This window comes from Elephantulus edwardii, unplaced genomic scaffold (genome assembly GCF_000299155.1).
Source record: "Elephantulus edwardii isolate Elephantulus edwardi_28Jun2011 unplaced genomic scaffold, EleEdw1.0 scaffold00051, whole genome shotgun sequence".
Lineage (NCBI taxonomy): Eukaryota > Metazoa > Chordata > Mammalia > Macroscelidea > Macroscelididae > Elephantulus > Elephantulus edwardii.
This window is the reverse complement of record NW_006399801.1, coordinates 7,787,495-7,806,140: the sequence shown is the minus strand read 5'-3', so window position 1 is coordinate 7,806,140 and position 18,646 is coordinate 7,787,495. Positions and strand designations below refer to the sequence as shown.

Sequence of the window (18,646 nt, the reverse complement as noted above, 5' to 3'; positions counted from 1 at the left end):
GGTGTTCATAGCTGTGACCTTTTGGAAGCACATCACTAGGCCTTTTTTTCCAAGGCAAGTCTAATTGGGTTTGAACTGCCAGTCTTCCAGTTAGTAGATCATCTACTAACCAGGGACTCACTTTGCCACCCAAGGGCAGTTTTCTAGGCATTTGAATGTCTCTTACCAGATTTTGGGTCCAAATGGCTATTGTGGAAGTACCATCAGCGCCCCTCAGGTTCCCAAGAGCAACACTGGGGTGCATTGACTCACTGCCCTTGTGATGGTGGTAGTTTCTAGAACATTCTGTGCCTGCCTAACCTAACAGGCAAGGAAAACAGGTCTTGAGAGTCTGCATCCTTCTCTCTCATGACACTCGAAGTGTTTTGTAGAATAATCCACAAAATTCTCAGGTTCTAAAACACAAAAGCATTTTGTCAAATAATTTATAAAAGGGCAGAGGTGAGGCCACCAGGACCTCTGCAAAAAGACCTTTAATTCTGGCATTTTCCTGAATGCACCCATTCCTGGCAAGCTATACCCTCTGCTGAGGGGTGTGCCTGGAAAGGTTTGGCACGTCTGCAGTGGTGTCCGAATGAGGGGCAGCAACCCTAGGAAAATAGCCCTGTCATCACTCGGCTTTCAGGCCCCAGATCTCTCACGCAGGTCACGCCACAGCCCAGCCGCACCCAGGGGCGGGAGCCATAGAATTAGTAGTTGTCTTGGACTAGGAAGACCAGAAACAGATTTCTGGCAACAAGAAAAAGGCCTACAGTGCCCAAGGGGCATAGGGCAGAGTGTCAGAGAAGCTTCTGGTAGGGTAGTCTGTAGAGAGTTGCACTACTAATCCCCTGCTGTCAGAGTGGGTCTTTCTCAAGCACAGCATGGCCACAATCAGGCCCCGAGCAGGCCGGGTGCTCACAGGGATACAGGGTGGACTCGGCGGCCGGCAAGGCCTCTCAGAGAGCACTGACGTGATTTTAACCTTCCTTCTTTATGAAGAATTGTGCTGCCATCCCAAACCCAGATGGTTTGAATACATCAAACTGCTCCAGGGGATTGAGTTGACAGTCTCCCCCTGTGTAATTTACAGCCTCTGAAAAGCCACTGGAGGGTCAGTGATGAGTCAGTTTTGACTCAATGGCAATTTGTTTTGAGTTTCTTATGAAGAATGTTGCCCAGGACAAGTGAATTAGCCACTTGCAGGGCACAGCACTCAACCATTACATCCTAATTCCTCTTGCCAGGACTCAGCAGGTTTAATTCAAGTCTCAGCAGCATGCTCCTTGAGCCAAGAAGAAAGCCCCACATTTGGTGAAGATGTGGGCTGTATTGTTAGCGTCTCCTAGTCAGCCTTTACTCATGGTGACCCTATGGGTGCAGAAAAGAACTGCTCCAGGCTCCTCTTCTGGAGTGGCTTCCAGCTGCTAGCTTTTTGTCTGGGAGTTGAATAGCCCTTGGTCTGTCAAAAGAACCAACAAGTCTTTAGTGGAGGAAGGACAATTGAGGGTGTTCCTTAGAGGCAAAGATGGTAAGACTTGGACTGTTATCAGGATGGGCCAGACCTTGGAAAATGACATCACTGTGGGAAAGGTGGAGTGTCTGAGAAAGTGTTGAGACAAGATGCACTGACACAGAGACTGCAACTGTGGGCTCTGGTGGAGGGGAAATCAATTGTGAGGATGGCACAGGGTAGAGCAGAGTTCAGATCCATTGTTCGCAGGGTCGCTATGAGTCATGGTTGATTTGATGGTTTGTGAAGACAAAGAGCTTAAGTATTTGGGACTCCCTGTGGGTCCTAAGAACTCACAGCCTGTCTTGGAAGAGTGTGTGGCTGTGACACACCTGCCCCCTGCCCCCCAGCAGTCCTGGAGAGAGCCCAGTGACATTTCTGACCTTTCCCTCCTGCGGCAGGTGGAGCTCACAGGCAACAGTATTTATGAGTACATCCATCCTTCGGACCACGACGAGATGACAGCTGTCCTAGCAGCCCACCAGCCTCTTCACCACCACCTCCTCCAAGGTATTTCTTCCAGATGAGAGGAAGCCAGCAGGGAGCTCAGACAGTGCTCTTAAATGTGAGCCTAGGGCTTTTCTGCCCATATGCCAAGGGCACCAGGGGGGCCAGCCACAGCCTCTCCAGAAAATCCCCAGCTTCCCCCAAGTGGTCATTTCCCTTTATCGTTTTGTCCTTCACCCAGGTATCTATTGAGCCTCTATTATGTGCCAGATTGTATTAGGTACAGGGTAGGGCACAGTGTCTCCTCTAATGTGTTCCTGATTTAAAATTCACTGGGAAGCAGCACTGTAAGTAAAAGCCCTGGACTTCTTCATTGAGGAGTTCAGGGGTAGAGATAGGGCTCTGTTAATGCCATGGAGAAAGGGACACCTTTATTGTCTCTTGTTGGAAATCAGCATTTCTTTGGGTCATAGCTGCAGAGAATATAAGCCGTATTAGAGCTACCAGTTGGTACCTGTGGCTTTTTCAACCAGAGATAAAATATTTTCCTATCATGTTACATATCACATTACAGTTGTTGCAGATGTTTAAAAATACCGCTGATTCAAAATTTCAGGAGCTATCAGACTTACAGCAGGATTGTGTTACATCATATGCTAATTGTTGATGTTGTTGTTGATGGTTTCCCAGTTGAGCATGACTCACTGTGACCCTATGAACAAAAGCCTTGAAGCCCCTCTACAACTAACTACTGACATTTATCAAAGTTTATAGAGTTTCCAGAGGCATGTTATTTAGGAAGTGGATGTCACTCCTGCTTCCACATATGCTAATAAAAAAGCAAATTGTCTAACCATATCACGACTTGTTTCAACAACTTTTTTCTGGAAGTATGTCTGAATGTTAGGGTAGTAACCTCTGGGTAATTCCCTGGATCACATGTCTATCTTGGATCAAATCTCTCCCTCAGATCACTGACTTATTTTGTAGTCGTGTATATATACTTGCCCCTTTCATTTGAAGACAGTATTCCGAGACCTGTGGACTCAGTGAGGAAGTCCTTGGCCATTTCACAGCCCTGGCTCGATCCCTCCTTTTCCTGCTGGCAGCTCCCTGTCATTCATTTAGCACACACAGAGTGAATTCCTACTGTTAAACTTCGTGGCAGGAAGACATGTGGTTATTGTTCACTGGAGAAGACATGGGACACATCATTGTACGGAAGACCCTTTAAAGTTTGATTGTGATGAGTGCTAGGAAGGTAGAGCTTTTGCCAGGGGCTCTGGACTTTTATCCTTCTTACTGTCCTATAAGGCCAACTGGCATATTAATTCATCTTGTCTGTGTTAGATTACAATATTCAAACTTGGCCAAAATTCCCCAGTGGAACCTAATTCAAATGAAAGAACTTCAAGAAATGGTGAGAATAGAGTGGCTAGATGTAGAAAAAATGGGTTTCATTCTTGTTGCTGCCTTCTGAGAAAGGCCAGCCTAAGGTTAGGAGAATAGAATGAGGAGTAGCACACTCAAGTTTCAAAAAACCCCCTTAACAGTGCAGCTTTGAGGCTCCAGGCTCTAGCTCCACAAATAACAGTGGGTCTGAGAGTTCCTTACCAAGAAGTGATACTGGAGGTATGTTGGTTTCTGAGAGGAGTGGCTTGGTTGTAGCCTAGTCCAGAAGCAGAGGAGTGGAGAACACCCTAGGAGGTGAGTTAAAGACCAATGAGCTTTGATTCCGAAGTCCTAGAAAATGGTGTGGCTGCATAAATGAATATGAATAATGACTCTGAAGAAATAACTCCTAACCAAATGAAGAGTAAAATAGAACATAATCCCTTAGAGTTGTTTAAATTTGGACAATGTTAGTAGGCATCAGAATGACTCCTCAGAACATAGTGTTGTGTCTGTTTTAAAAATTATAATCTGTTCATTGTTGCATGGGTATAGACTTTCTCTCCTTAGCCTTTGGTCCACTTTATACTTTCTGTATCATAGCCTTGGGAAGACTACTTGCAAAATGAAAGCAAGTGAACCATTAGATTCATTTATCACCATAGAATATAGTATAGATTCACTACAGATAGTATAGATATATATGTTCAAAGTCTATATTATATATTAAATGTATAGATAGATTCAGAACTATCACTAGACCCTTTTATGTCTAGTCTCCGCGCACTTCAAGCCTGAGATGTAGTAATGGTAGCAGAGGGGGAACAACAGTGATTAATTTCAACAGCCAACTGAGTAATGTAGGGCTTGAGGTTTACAAACACTCTATTCACAGAGCTAAGTTTCTGTGATTGACTTATTGTTGTTTGGTAATTGCATGAGAAATGAACACTTCTCCAAATAGAATAATAATTACTGGCTGATGTTTTTCAGACCCGAGTTTTTACACATCAGTGCTTGTGTAGAAATGGCTCAGAAGTTGCAGCCACATTAAGAGGAAGTTTTATGCCCACAGGTTCTGACCTGCTGGAGAAGGAATTGTGGGTAAAATATGGCAGCCTCTCCATCTGTGTGTTGGGAATCCCTGAGGTGATTCCCTGACTTCCTTCAGAGACAAGCAGAAAGACAGACCTGACTTCTGCTTTTAGCAGTTATCTTTCTTTTGAATTAATTTATTAACCTCTACCAAATGTCTGGCTATTAAATGGGAGTGATTTTATCCTCACTAGAAGCATGCATAGGTTTCTCTTTGTGGCTTAGGATGAGCAAAGAGTGTTTCCTCATATGACTCATTTACTTTGATAATAATGAGTTAAGATATGTGTACAGAAGGAATTATTGGTCAGAGAAGAGAATAAAATGGGAGGAGAAGATCCTGGAGAGTGAGGCCAAAGCTGAGACCTAGCCAAGCAGGTCTGTTTGGATCTGGCCCCTGTCCACATGGCTGGGCTGTCTTGGAGGTCACGGCCTTGGGTGGTGGGAGGCGTGGGATGATGGGCTTGCTCTACCAGTAAACAGGAGCTGCTTTTGTGACTTGTACTTACTCTCTGCTATCCTGAGGGAGTCAGATGTTGGACCATACCTGGCAGGTTCATTCAGGTAGTTGTCCCAGGAATGACCAAGGCAAGTCTCCAGATGTCAAGCCACTCTGCGGCCATCAGGAGGGGACCATAGGCAGATGGAGCTACACTGAGCCTGCTCATTTGCCACCAGTTGACACTTTGAGGGTTTTCCTTTTTTGTTCACTTGGACCTTATGGCAGCAGCCACAAATAGGCCTAGACCAGGCACTCCCAGCCCAGATCTCAGACACAGGGTGAGTCTTCTGGGTGTAGGACCTGGACAAGCAAGCAGGAGGTCTCTGCTTCCTTCATGATTCTGAGAACTAATAAATAAATAAAGTTTTCAGATTAATCTTCCACCAAGTAACTCAGAGAAACCCTTTTCAGGCCATCAAGGCAGCATTGAATATTCCCAGTTGCCATCGAGTCAAGTGCAACTCGTGGTGGCCCCGTGCATTGCAGCTAGAACTGCTCTGTAGAGCTCTCATACCTGCAGCCTTTTGGAAACAGTTCTTCCAGCGTGTCTCTGAGGAGGTTTGAACCCACAGCTGATAGTAACTGTTAGTAGCTTAGTGCTGACTCGTTGACAACATCCAGCATTGAATAGACTATAAAGACAATGTGCCTGAGAATGAAACTGCTGGCTAGCTGACCAGAGAGTAATTCAGGCAGTGATGCCATTTCCAGTCATGTTCACTGAACTCCTGGATAGACAAGTACATGTTTGTGCATGGAGTCAACACCTGTTGACTTGAGGGACACCTGGTTCTGAGGATCAATGTTGGGGGAAAGGGGTGAAATTAAGCTGAAGGGAACATCGTGGGCGGGACAGCTTGCCAATCTAACTTTCCTGCTGCTTTCAGAGTATGAGATAGAGCGGTCATTCTTTCTTCGAATGAAGTGTGTCTTGGCAAAAAGGAATGCGGGCCTGACGTGCAGTGGATACAAGGTAGGAGAAGCGCTTGTGGGAAGACGGCAGTGGTCCAGGGTCCTCCCAGTATCTTTAAGATTCTCTTTCCCACTCAGAACATCTACAGAAAGGATGGTAACAAGAACACAAGACTTTTTTTTATACAGATGAGCTGGAGTTTTAAGACGATATTCCATGTGGATCAGATTTCAATATATTCTGCATAAAAACATACTTTTTTTTCCTAGAAAAGAAAATGAATCAAAGAATTATTGGTTTAAATTGTATTTTTTGAAGTTTCTTTTCTATGATAAGCATACACGTAACAAAATAGTTGACATTTCAGTAACCTTATGTACATGTGACACTGATTACATTAACCATGTTGTCCAATCATCACCCTTATCTGTTTCCACATTTTCCCATACCCCTTTGCAGAAGCTCAGGGCCCCTAAGCAGTGAGTCCTCCCTTTTCTCGTCTGCCTATCTGCTCTTAGTGATGATGGCTGATAAATTGGTCTCTGTCCCTGTCTCTTCTAGGTATTTCTTGTAAGACGGATCTTCACTTTTTGTCTTTTTGTGACTGACTTATTTTACTCAGCATAATGGCTCAGTATGCCTGCCCATAATGACACTTGCAGGTGCAAGTTCTATTTTGCATATAAGTTGGTCTTACTGGTGCAGCTGGCCTAGAATTAACTGAAGAGCTGCATAAGCTCCTGGGCTGGCAGTGAACAGCATGGAAGCATTACTCTCACTCCTGGAATGCCCAACAGAATTTATAACATGATAGTGATGATGATGTGTATGCTAATGACAGCAAGAAAGCCCACTTTAAGGAACAAAATAGAGCTTAGCTCAGGAGCGGCTCATTTCGTTCATTTGAATGGATTGCCATAGCAGCCCTTTGAATTGTTCCTGATCTCATCTGCACACAACATAGATATCATCAAGGCATGAGTCTTGAGGGGTGAAGTGGCTGGTGGAAGGACACGTCATGCTACGTGTCCGAGCTGGACCTCTGTGTCCAGCCTTCTTTGCTGAGTGATTCTCTTCCAGACATCACACTGTTGCTATTAACCCCAGAATCCAGTAGTGAGTTCCTCATGAGACCCCACTGAGGCACTGATATTGTGCATCAGCTTTAGAGTGAGCCCCTTCCAGAGGGTGGGGAAGGGGAGGAAGGTGGAAGTGGAGGACCGCACTGGTCCCTTCAGCTCTCCCCTTTGCTCTGTGCAGCTTCTCACATTCCACCCTCAAGGGTTCTCCCATCTCAGAGGAGAGAGGTCAGCTGCCCATTCACACTGGAGCTGGAGACTTTTCCCAGGAGTATTTGCATTTTAAAAGAGAAAGGGAGAGTGTGGGATGCATTTGTACCTTTGTCCTCCCCTGGAGTTCTCCTCCCTGACTCTCTCACTGGTCCTCCTTCTCAACCTCTACTCAAGCCCCTCTTTTGAATGCCTCTTCAGACTCGTCTCTTTGACCTTTACCTTACTTTGGGGATAGAGTTTGGGGCCATCTTTCTTCTTTGCTGTCCCAAATTCTAAGTCACTTTGGGTCTGGACCAAGAAGCCCCCAGCATCAGTCTCCTCCCAGCAGACATTCTTTAGGAATCCTGGGTCCACAGTGATTTTTGCTCTTACTGTCTAATCTTAAAGCAAAACATGGTTCCTCTCTTGTCCTCAGTTTTCTGACCAGTGAAATGAAAGAACTGACTAAAGATTTTAAGATTCATCCCAGCTCTAAAGACTGTGGCTGTGTTGAGGAATCCCAGAGGAAAGCCTTAATAGGAGAATATCAGCTGTTTACCATCCCTGTTAATGATGTTAACATTTATTGAGGCAAGAGGGTGTGCGACGAGTAGGTTACGACTCAAAGGTACATATTAACAACCACTGAGAAGAATGTTGGCCATTTGTTTTGTGTATATATTCTTAATTACATTGAGAAATTTCTCTACTCTTACCGTTTTGCTGAGAGTTTTTATCAGGAAAGATGTTGGGTTTTATCAAATGGATTCTGTTGGCTAGGATTTTGCTGCAAATTTTTGCATCTCTCTTTTATGAAAGATACTGAAGTATAGTTTTCCTTTTCAGTTGTGCTCTTGCCCAGGTTTGATCATGGCCATACCTATTTCATGAATGAATTTGGGTACATGCTGGACCGCCTCTGTTCTAGCATAATTTGAGTCATATCAATGTCAGCTCTTCCTTGAAAAATTGGTAACATGCTTCAGTAAACTTGTCTGGACCAGGACATTTGTTATGGTTGAGAGAGGTTTTTTCGTTGTGCAGTGTAGTGTTTTTGTTGTTTTGTTTTTAAATGACCTCTTTATTTTTTTCTTTCCTTTAATTTTATATTGGTTTGCTCACAAAGTTCATATACATGTGTTTCACACTATTCTTCATTCATATTGTGTTTCATATAATCATCCCATGCATTATGTTTTCTAAAATCAATCATCATTGGACCTTGCCCATCATTACCCTGTCTTTTCAGGCCCCTGTTGGTCCTTCCCATTTCCTTCACCCTCTCTCTCCACCCACCACACTGTACAACTCTGGTTTCACCTTTACATATCCTCACTCCTCTGCTGCCACTCCTTCCCCCGTTGAATCTCAATACATACTTACTAGTTAGCCTTCTGGTTTTACCATAATGGTCTTATGAAGTATTTGTCCTTAAGAGACTGACTTACTTCAATCTTCATAATGCTCTCCAGTCTCTCCTAAGTTATGTTGTTGTTGTTGTTATGTGCCATCGACTCGCTTGCAACTCATAGCGACCCTATGTACAGTAGCCCTAAACTCTGCTCTGTCCTGTGCCAATAGCACTGTCTCTGACACTCCCATCCCGATTATCCCAGTCACTAAATCAATCCACCTCATAGAGGGCCTTCCCCTCCTGCGCCATCCTTCCACCCTCCCAAGCATGATGTCCTTCTCCAAGGACTAGTCTCTCCTCACAACATGTCCAAAGTATGTTAGACGGAGCTGCAGAATCCTTGCCTCCAAGGAGCCACCCAGTTTAACCCTTTCTAGGACGAATTTGTTTGTTTTCCTAGCAGTCCATGGTATTCTCAATACTCTTCTCCAGCACCACAGCTCAAAGTCATCAATTCTCCTTCTATTCTCCTTGGTCATTGTCCAACTCTCTGATGCATAACAAGTGATTGTGAAGACCATGGCCTGTATCAAATGAACCTTAGTCTCCAGAGAGACGCCATTGCTCTTAAGTACTTGGAAGAGGTCCCTAACAGCAGACTTTCCCATGGCAATGCGCCTTTTAATTTCCTGGCTACTGTGACTGGGGTAATCGGGATGGGTGTGTCAGAAGCAATGCGATTGGCACAGAATAGAGCGGGGTTTAGGGCTGTTGTACATAGGGTCGATATGAGTCGCAAACGACTCGACAGCACATAACAACAACAACAACAACTGGTGCCAAGAGTGTTGACTGTGGAGCCAAGCAAACTAAAGCTGTGTACAATCCCAATTTCTTCACCATGCATCCTGATACTGCCAATTGGTCCAGTGGTGAGAATCTTTGTCTTCTTTTTTTTTTTTTTTAATTGTTGCTCCTGAATGCTGCGTAGTATTCCATTGTGTGAATGTACCCTAATTTCTCAGTCCATTCAGTTGTGGTTGGACATTTGGGTTGTTTTCATGTTCCTGCGATGGCTTAGTGGCCTCTTAAGTAGGTGTTATGTTTTTAGAAATTTGTCCATTTTTTCTAGGTTTTCACATTTGCTCAACTATATTCATAGTATTTTATTATCATCCTTGTTATTTCAGTTGATTCTTTAATAGCCCCACCCATTTCATCTCCTATTTAAGTTATTTGCATTTTCTCTTTTTCTGACACTCTGGGAAGTAATTTGTCAATTTTATTAACCATTTTGAAGAACTAACTTCTAGCCTTGTTGATTATGTGTATTATTTTTGCTTTATTTACTTCTGCTCTGATTTTTATTAATCTTGCCTTCTAATGACTTCTGGTTTTCTTTCTCTTTACTATTTGCTGGAATTTGTGGTGTCTAGGTATTTCTTTTTGATCTTTGTTCATTTTTCAAGTGAACAGTAATTATTATAAATTGACCTCTGAATATTGTTTTTGCTGTGTTCCAAATATGCCTTGTTTTCATCCTTGCTTGAGTCTAAGATTCAAAAAAATATCTTCTAATATTCAATGGATTTTAATCAGGGCGCTATCCACTTTCCATGTGTTTGTTTTTTGGATATTTTATTAATTTCAATGAACATCTACAGAGATTTTGGACTTTCATTCATTCATTGTTGCACTTTTCTCCCTGCCCACCCCACCCCCACCCCCAGTTCGCTCCTCTCCTTGAAAAGCAAAAGAAAAACTCCTTCATTGGTACACAATCTCCCCCGCAAAACCCCACCCCGAGTATACTCCACTCTGCAACCCTCATTCTGGACTCTTATAATAATCATAATGCCCTAAAATATATTACTTTTAAACTATTCTCTCCCTCATTGGTTTCAGTGCAGCAAACATAATTTATCCAGTTTTTCTCAGTCTTACCCCACCCTGATAATCAGCCTCATTCTACAACAGTGGCACCATATAGTATCTGTCCTTTTGTGACTGAGATATTTCACTCAGCATAATGTCCTCCAGGGTCGCCCATACAGTTTCCATGTTTTTAAAAGTACTTTTCTTGTTCTAGTTATTAATTTCTTATTTGGTAGAATTGTGGTTTGAAAAGATCCTTTGTATTATTTTCCTATTTTAAAATGTAATAATGTTTGCTTTGTGACCTAACGCATAGTCTATTTTGAAGACTGAGTCCTGTGCTGTTGTGGAACGGTTGTTGTGTATCATCAGGTCGGAGCTGACCCATAACTGATCTTCCAGGGGGGTTTCTGAGGCAGTAAATTTTATGGGAGGAGATTGCACATCTTTCCCTCAAAAGGTTGCCCATCTTAGTTTCAAGGAGTGGCTGGTGGATTTGAATCACATGCCTTTGGGATTGTAGTGCACCTAGGCCACCAGAGCTCCCTACTACTAAATGGCATGTTCTGTAAGTATCTATGAAATATATATTTGCTGATTTTCTTTCTAGTTTTGTCCTTCATTTAAAATAATATGTTAAAAACCTCCTGCTCTTAATTACAGAGTTCTCCATTTATCTTTTTAGTTCTTCTGAGTTTGTTTTATGTATTTTAGAACTCTTATTATTGGATGCATAAATATTTATTATGGCTGTTGGGTTGGCCTTTCTTTAATTATTATATAATGTTCTTCCTTGTCTCTTAAGCTAGTTTTTGCCTTCAATTTTATGTTATCAGAGATTAACATTGCCAACTTTTCCTCTTTTTATTCTGTCATTTACTTGATATGTTCTTTCCTGTTCTTTGATTATTATTGTATGCCATTGAGTCAGAATGGCCCCGTAGCTGACTCTCTGGTGGGCTTTCAGAGGCAGGTAATCACACAGGAGGAGATTGCCCATCCTTCTCCTTCAGAACAGCTGGTGGATTTGAACAGTGTGGCTTTGGGAGTACAGCACTGTTTCTTGCCACTAGGCCACCAGTGCTTTTTACCTTGTGTTGAAGGTGTGGGTCTTGCATGGATTCTGCCACTCAAGTGTGTCTTGACTGGTTCATTCAATCCATTTATGTTCAGTGTTGTTACTGATAGGTATGAGTTGGGTGCTGTTATTTTATTGTGCTTTTGTGTATGTGTGGTGGTGTTTATTTTTGTTTTGTATACTTTTCTGTGATTGATTCTTTTGCTTATAAATCCTACACACCATGCATGATGACACCAGGGTCCTTGATTCTTTTGTTCTTGGAAGGTTTGGAGATTTTGTTGTTTGTTTTTTTCCTTTTCTTCAATGCCACTGATTTTGCATTTACCGAATCTTTGTGATTTTTTTCTTTTGGTGAGGTTTATTAATTTTCTTTATGATTGCCCTGGAATTTTATTTTTTCTTCCTAAGCTTAAAACTTAAGGTATCACCTTAACTTCCTGACCATATGGAAGCTCTGTAAATACATCATTCATTCATTCCCCCCTTTTTTTAAACTATGATAAGTGCTAGATTTATGTCTTCAGTTTCCCATTTTTACTCTTGTAGCTTTATTTTGTTGTTGTTGTTGTTGTTATGTGTCATCCAGTCACTTGAAACTCATAGCGACCCTATGTACAACAGCCCTAAACTCTGCTTTGTCCTGTGCCAATCGCACCGTCTCCGACACACCCATCCTGATTACCCTAGTCACTGAATCAATTCACCTCATAGAGGGCCTTCCCCTCCTGCGCCGTCCCTCCACCCTCCCAAGCATGATGTCCCGCTTCAAGGACCTGTCCCTCCTTACAACATGTCCAAACTATGTTAGACGGAGCCTCAGAATCTTTGCCTCCAGGGAGCCGCCCGGTTTAACCCTTTCCAGGATGAATCTCTTTGTTTTCCTAGCAGTCCATGGTATTCTCAGTACTCTTCTCCAGCACCACAGCTCAAAGGCATCAGTTCTCCTTCTATCCTCCTTAGTCATTGTCCAACTCTCTGATGCATAATAAGTGATTGCAAAGACCATGGCTTGTGTCAGACGCACCTCAGTCTCCAGAGAGACACCATTGCTCTTCAGTACTTTGGAGAGGTCACTAACAGCAGACTTTCCCATGGCAATATGTCTTTTAATTTCCTGGCTACTGGTGCTGAGAGTGTTGACTGTGGAGCCAAGCAAACTAAAGCTGTGTACAATCTCAATCTCTTCACCATCCATCCTGATGCTGCCAGTCCAGTGGTGAGAATTTTTGCCTTCTTGACATTGAGCCTCAATCCATATTGGAGGCTGCAGTCCTTGACCCTTTGCAGCAAGCGCTTCAGGTCCTCCTCAGTTTCCGCAAGGAGGGTTGTGTCATCTACATAATGCAGATTGTTGATGAATCTTCCACCAATCCTGACACCACACTTCTCCTCTTAGAGCTCAGCCTCCTGGATGATCTGTTCTGCATACAGGACACATCCCTGGCGTACACCCTTTTTGAACCATGTAGTGTTTCCTTGCTCTGTTCTGACGACTGCCTCTCTTGGTCCAAGTATGGGTTTCACATTAGCATGATCAAGTGTTCTGGGATTCCCATTCTTCTCAGAGTCAGCCATAGTTTGTTATGATCCACACAGGTGTTAGAGCATTTGCATAATCAATGAAACACAGATAGACATTCTTCTGGTATTCCCTACTTTCAGCTAAGATCCATCTAACATCAGCTACAATATCCCTAGTACCACGACCCCTTCTAAACCCAGCCTGGACTTCTGGCAGTTCTCTGCTGATATGTTGTTCCAGTCGTTTTTGGATAATCTTCGGTAGAATCTTGCTTGCATGTGAAATCAACGATATTGTTCTATAGTTTATACTTGAAAATTATTTATTTTTGATTGGTTTCTGGGTGATATTATCATACGCCTTTTTGTTGTGTACAGTCAAGTCAGAACCAACTCATAGCGGACACTGGAGGATTTTCAGAGGCAGTTAATCACACAGGAGGAGATTGCCCAGTGCCTTCTCCTGCTGAGCCCCTGGTAGATTCAAACTTCGTGCCTTCGGATGGCAGCACAACTTCTTACCGCTAGGCCACCAGAGCTCCCATCACATGCCTTAATTTCAGGTTATTGTCTGATATTGTTCATTCTCTGTCCAAAGGATGGTTTTTAGTACTTACTGGGTGTTCAGGTTTTTAGAAATCCCCTTAATTTCTGTTTATTTGGAAATGCCCTGATTTCACTATCGTATTTGAGGAGTCACTTTGCTGAACGTGTAGAGATTGGTAGAGATTCTTTTGGGGTTTTTTTCCCCCATGATGCTTTCTTGCCTGCATAGTTTTTGTGAAGAAATTAGAGGTTGGTCTAATTGCTTCTTCTTTTTAGCTAACATTTTGTTTTTCCTAAGCTGCTCTCAGGTTTCTGTGTTTGGTTTTAGAAACTTTCATTCTAATAATGTATCTTGATCATATATCTTATGTGGCATGTACTATTTGGGGTTTATTGAGCTTCTGGATGGATATTTTATCATCTTTTATAGTATAAGAGAAATTTTCTGCTTGTAAATCTTCAAATTTTTTCTCTGTGTTGTTATTTCCCCTTCTTTGTTGTTTTATTCTCTTTCTGTTCTGGAATTCCAGTCACAAAAAAGATTATTCATCTTGATGGTGCTCACATAACTCTTTGACTTTCTTGATTTTTCTAAATTCTTTTTTCTGATTGCTCATTTTATAGATAAGGATTGAGGGACCGTCTTCTACTTTGTTGGTTTCTACTTCCATTAATTCAACTCTACTATGTCTTTCCAATGCACTATTTCTGACATTTTCATCTCCTGCATATTTATACATTTTTTGTCTAGTTATTTATTCACTTTGTTCTTGTATAATTTTCTTGTGTTATTAATAGAGTTTTGCCTGTGTTTTCTCTTATTTTTGTCTGTATTTTTCCTTGATCTCCTGGGAGGCCCACTATGGAAATCCTTTTAGTTAATCTGGTAGTTCCATTATCATTTTTTTTTTTTTCACGAAATTTCCTGTTTCTTTATTTTTGGTAACTGGGTGGGGCCATCTTGCCCTGTCTTGTTAGTTGACAATAATGTATTTATTGTATGCTTATTTACTGTGTTTGTTATGCTTTGTTTTGATGTGCCTGGGCAGGTGGGACAGATGAGGGACTTTGGTGACTAGTCTTGGGCATCCTGGAGTGCTTGCCACCTGTCTTTGGGTGGGTGGGATAGTGGCTGGGTGTGTGAGTGTGGGTCTGTTTTCGGATCTTGTAAGGCAGCTGAGGGTGTGTGGGTGGGTCTTGGCTGCTATCTGCCATCAATGCAGTGACATAGGAACAGACAGTGGCACTCCCCAAGTGGGTAGCAGATGTGGTACATGTGGCTGGTTAGTAGAAGGGGAGTGGTTGGATAGGGAGCTAGGTGACAGGTAGCTGGGTGCATGATTGCACTGGCCCTGCCTCTCAGATGGTGGGGGTGCAAGTGTGAGTGATGGGATGATATGAATGGGGTTGTGTGCTTGCCACCCCTTGAAGGGTGTTTGAGGGAGCAATGACTGACAGGGAGGGTAAGGGGGCAGAAGCAGCAGGTGAATGTGCATGGGATTGAATCTCCATTATCTCTCACTCGATGGCAGAAGAGGGAACAGAGCTCAGCCGGCTTGGTAGGCAGGAGGGACAGAGTGAATAGACAAAGTTGTGCCAGAGCAGACTGCTGCCATTCAGCTGAGTCAGTGGGAGAGAGGTGGGCTGAGTGGCCAGTGTGTAACTGAACTGGTCTGCTGTCACTAGCTCAGACTGTTGGATGATAGGAGGAGTAACAGTCACAGAAAGGGAAAGTGGTGGTCAGGGCTAAGTATATGGTGAAGAGGGGAACTCATATCTTGGTCTCTGATAGTTGGAACTGTAGTTTGGGGGACAGTGGTGACTTGTGCTGCTAATCACAGGGGTATGAGGTGAGGGGAATATGCTCTTCTGACCATTGGCTGAGGAAGACTGGGCTCTTCCCATTGGCTGCAGATTGTCATTGGGAACACTTTGGGTGTGTCTACACAGTTACGCTATGTCCTGTTGGGAATCCTGTGCAACTGCCTTCTGTGCTTCTCGCTCAGGGCTGCTACAGCCTTTGTGTCAGGATGGACCTCTTCTCCATCTTATTAGCTTTTCTCAGTTTCTTCTTCTATTCAGTGTCTGATTTAGTTCTGTACCCAGTTATTTAATGCTCAGGGCTCCAGGATTGCCTCTTGTACTGCTTCTATTAGTTTTACCGAGTTTTGTTGGAAAGGGGCAGTGTGGTATATCTTAACTCAGCTTGGCCAGAATTCTGAACATAGTCCAGTGGGTAAGACAACCCCTGTCATTTATGATGGCAGTGCTTCCTAAGGAAGAAGCACAGTTTCGTTTCTTCTGAGGAATGACTTGGATACCCTTCAGAATGTTGGCTACTGCCGCTCGGGAGAAGCTCTGTGGGGGAGATAGCCCACCACATTCCTGTCCATGAGGAGGCCCAGAGCCAGGACGAATGGACACATAGTGACTGATCCTACCCTCTCTCTCCCAGGTCATCCACTGCAGTGGCTATTTGAAGATCAGGCAGTATATGCTGGACATGTCCCTGTATGACTCCTGTTACCAGATTGTGGGGCTGGTGGCCGTGGGCCAGTCGCTGCCACCAAGTGCCATCACAGAGATCAAACTACACAGCAACATGTTCATGTTCAGGGCCAGCCTTGACCTGAAGCTGATCTTCCTGGATTCCAGGTGAGTCTGGCACCTGCTGCTGCTCTGTGAAGTTCTGGGCAGGACTGATGGTGGAAATTGACTCCTGAAACCTACACTAATAAGCTAGTCCCAATCATAAGGTCAGTTTTGCTGGAAATGCGAAGTGGAAAGGAATTCAGTGACAACAATTTGTGAATTGTAGGCATTGACCTCAGTCTGGCTACTCTGGAGTAACCAATGGCGGAATCCCTGGGTGGTTCAAATAGCTAACGCACTCAACTGTTAACTGAAAGGTTGGAGTTTCATTTCACATAGAGGTGCTTGGGGAGAAAGGCCTAACAATCTACTTATGAAAAATGCACCTTTGGAAAGGCGCACAAGGCTGTTATGAGTCAGCTTTGACTTGACAGCAGCTGCTGTTTGTTTAACCAACTTTGTAGTTGTTAGTTGGCATCAAACTGATGCTGACTCATGGTGACCCATGTGTGCCAAGGAGGCTTGGGCTTCATTGGATTTTGAAAGTCATGATCTTTTGGAAACAGATTGCTAAACCTGTCTTCCAAGGTGCCTCTCAGAGAGTCGAGGCTGCCAATCTTTTGGCTCATAGTTGAGTGTGTTTAAGCATCTACACTATGCAGGGGCACCTTTAGCCAACTTCTAGGCACTAAAAAAACAAAACCAAACCCAAAAAGAACACCAACCCAACAAACCAAGACGAAAAAACACCCAACAAACTATCACTTGAGTTGGAAATGAAAATGTGTATTGTAGGCACAAATTACCATTTCTGTTCCATGATGTTAGTATTATACCCACACACCATGTGTCTCCATCACATTGTATGAATTTAAGACAAAGAACTTTTCCATACTGTGCAGTGTGGGAGTGAGGCTTCAGTCTTAGACTGGTGTGATGCTGAGGAAACTGTTCCTTTGACAGACATTGTTAACATGCAGTTGGGCACAGAAAGAACACCTTCCCTGGCGGAAACCCTGCCCTCAAAGTCTTCAGGTGTCATTGTCTACGCCAGGGTCAGGAAGGGAACTCAGCTGACTTTGAGGGTGAGGCTGAGGCATGCTTAAAATTACTGCTTATATCTTTACTTTCCTCTCCTACCTGTTGTTGTTGTTATGTGCCGATGAGTCGTTTGCGACTCATAGCGACCCTATGTACAACCGACCTAAACCCGGCTCTATCCTGTGCCAGTCGCACTGCCTCTGGCACACCCATCCCGATTACCCCAGTCACTGAATCAATCCACCTCCTATAGGGCCTTCCCCTGCTGTGCTGTCCCTCCACCATCCCAAGCATGATGTCCCTCTCCAAGGATCTGTCCCTCCTTACAACATGTCCAAAGTATGTCAACAAAGCCCCAGAACACTTGCTTCCAAGGAGCAGCCTGTTTAACCCTCTCTAGGATGAATCTGTTTGTTTTCTTGGCGGTCTATGGTACATTCTCTTCTCCAGCACCACAGCTCAAAGGCATCAGTTCTCCTTCTATCCTCCCTAGTCATTGTCCAAACTCTCTGATGCATAACAAGTGATTGCAAAGACCATAGCCTGTATCAGACGCACCTTAGTCTCCAGAGTGACACTATTGCTCTTCAGTACCCTGGAGAGGTCCCTAACAGCAGACTTTCCCATCGAAATATGATGAGAAAACCTAATTTGAGACTCTGGCCTCAAGCAGAGGAGAAAGATTTGAGTTGGGAACCCCACAGATTCTGTGGTTGTGCTGGGCCACAGGGCAAGACTTGGGCCTAGATCCCCCAAACAGGTGCAGACGTCTTGAGGTGCCAGGTCTATTACACATCTTTTCTATCAAAAGCTGGGCCAACCCTGCCTACTTCTCTCCCCTTCTCTCCTCTTCGCTACCACAGGGCTGCCAGAAAAAAGGAAAACTGAGAAGAAATAGGAAGCATTTTAAAAAGTAAACAGTCTAGTGTACCTGAAAGGTGAATACTTCAGCCCCCTAGGCCCCCAGGATCCCTGGCAGTGCAGACAGGAATTAATTCTGCGCAGAAAAAAAGAACATGCAAGTTTTTCTGGTTGTCCTGGAGTCAGGATTTATTGATTCTTTATTAAAGTGAACAAAATCTACCTGGCTAGGGGTGGGAGATGAACATACAAACTGGTTTGGTTAATTGTTAATTTACCTTTTAACCATTCAAAGATAGAAAAAGGTAACTTTACAGAGTTACCACTATCCTCCCAGAAGTGTGACTCCTTGGGAGGAGAGAAGTCAGCTCTTTTTGGGGTGACCATACATTACAAAAGGCCATTTCTAGGAAGGAAAAATGGCTTTCCAGCAAGGTGTGAGGTAGAAATACTGACAGCCGGGCAGCAGAACTCTTTCCTGACTCAGGAGCAGCTTCTAAGAGTTGTTGTTAGGTGCCATCGAAAGAATAAGAACTGTAGCGACCCTATGAACAACAGATCTGAACCTCGTCCTATCCTGTGCCAGCCTCACAATCTCTGACACACTCGAGCCCATTGCTGCAGCCACTGTGTCAATTCACCTGGTTGAAAGTCTTTCTTTCT

At 43.6% G+C, this 18,646-nt stretch overlaps 1 protein-coding gene across 1 annotated transcript in view; it reads left to right on the top strand.

Moving 5' to 3' along the window:
• Nucleotides 1-18,646, top strand: part of SIM2 (single-minded family bHLH transcription factor 2) — a 65,486-nt gene that overhangs the window by 18,909 nt on the left and 27,931 nt on the right. Inside the window, exons 4-6 of the mRNA XM_006886724.1 lie at nt 1,894-2,002; nt 5,816-5,901; nt 15,945-16,144. Coding sequence (XP_006886786.1) covers nt 1,894-2,002; nt 5,816-5,901; nt 15,945-16,144 — 395 coding nt within the window. The remainder of the gene's footprint in view (nt 1-1,893; nt 2,003-5,815; nt 5,902-15,944; nt 16,145-18,646) is intronic.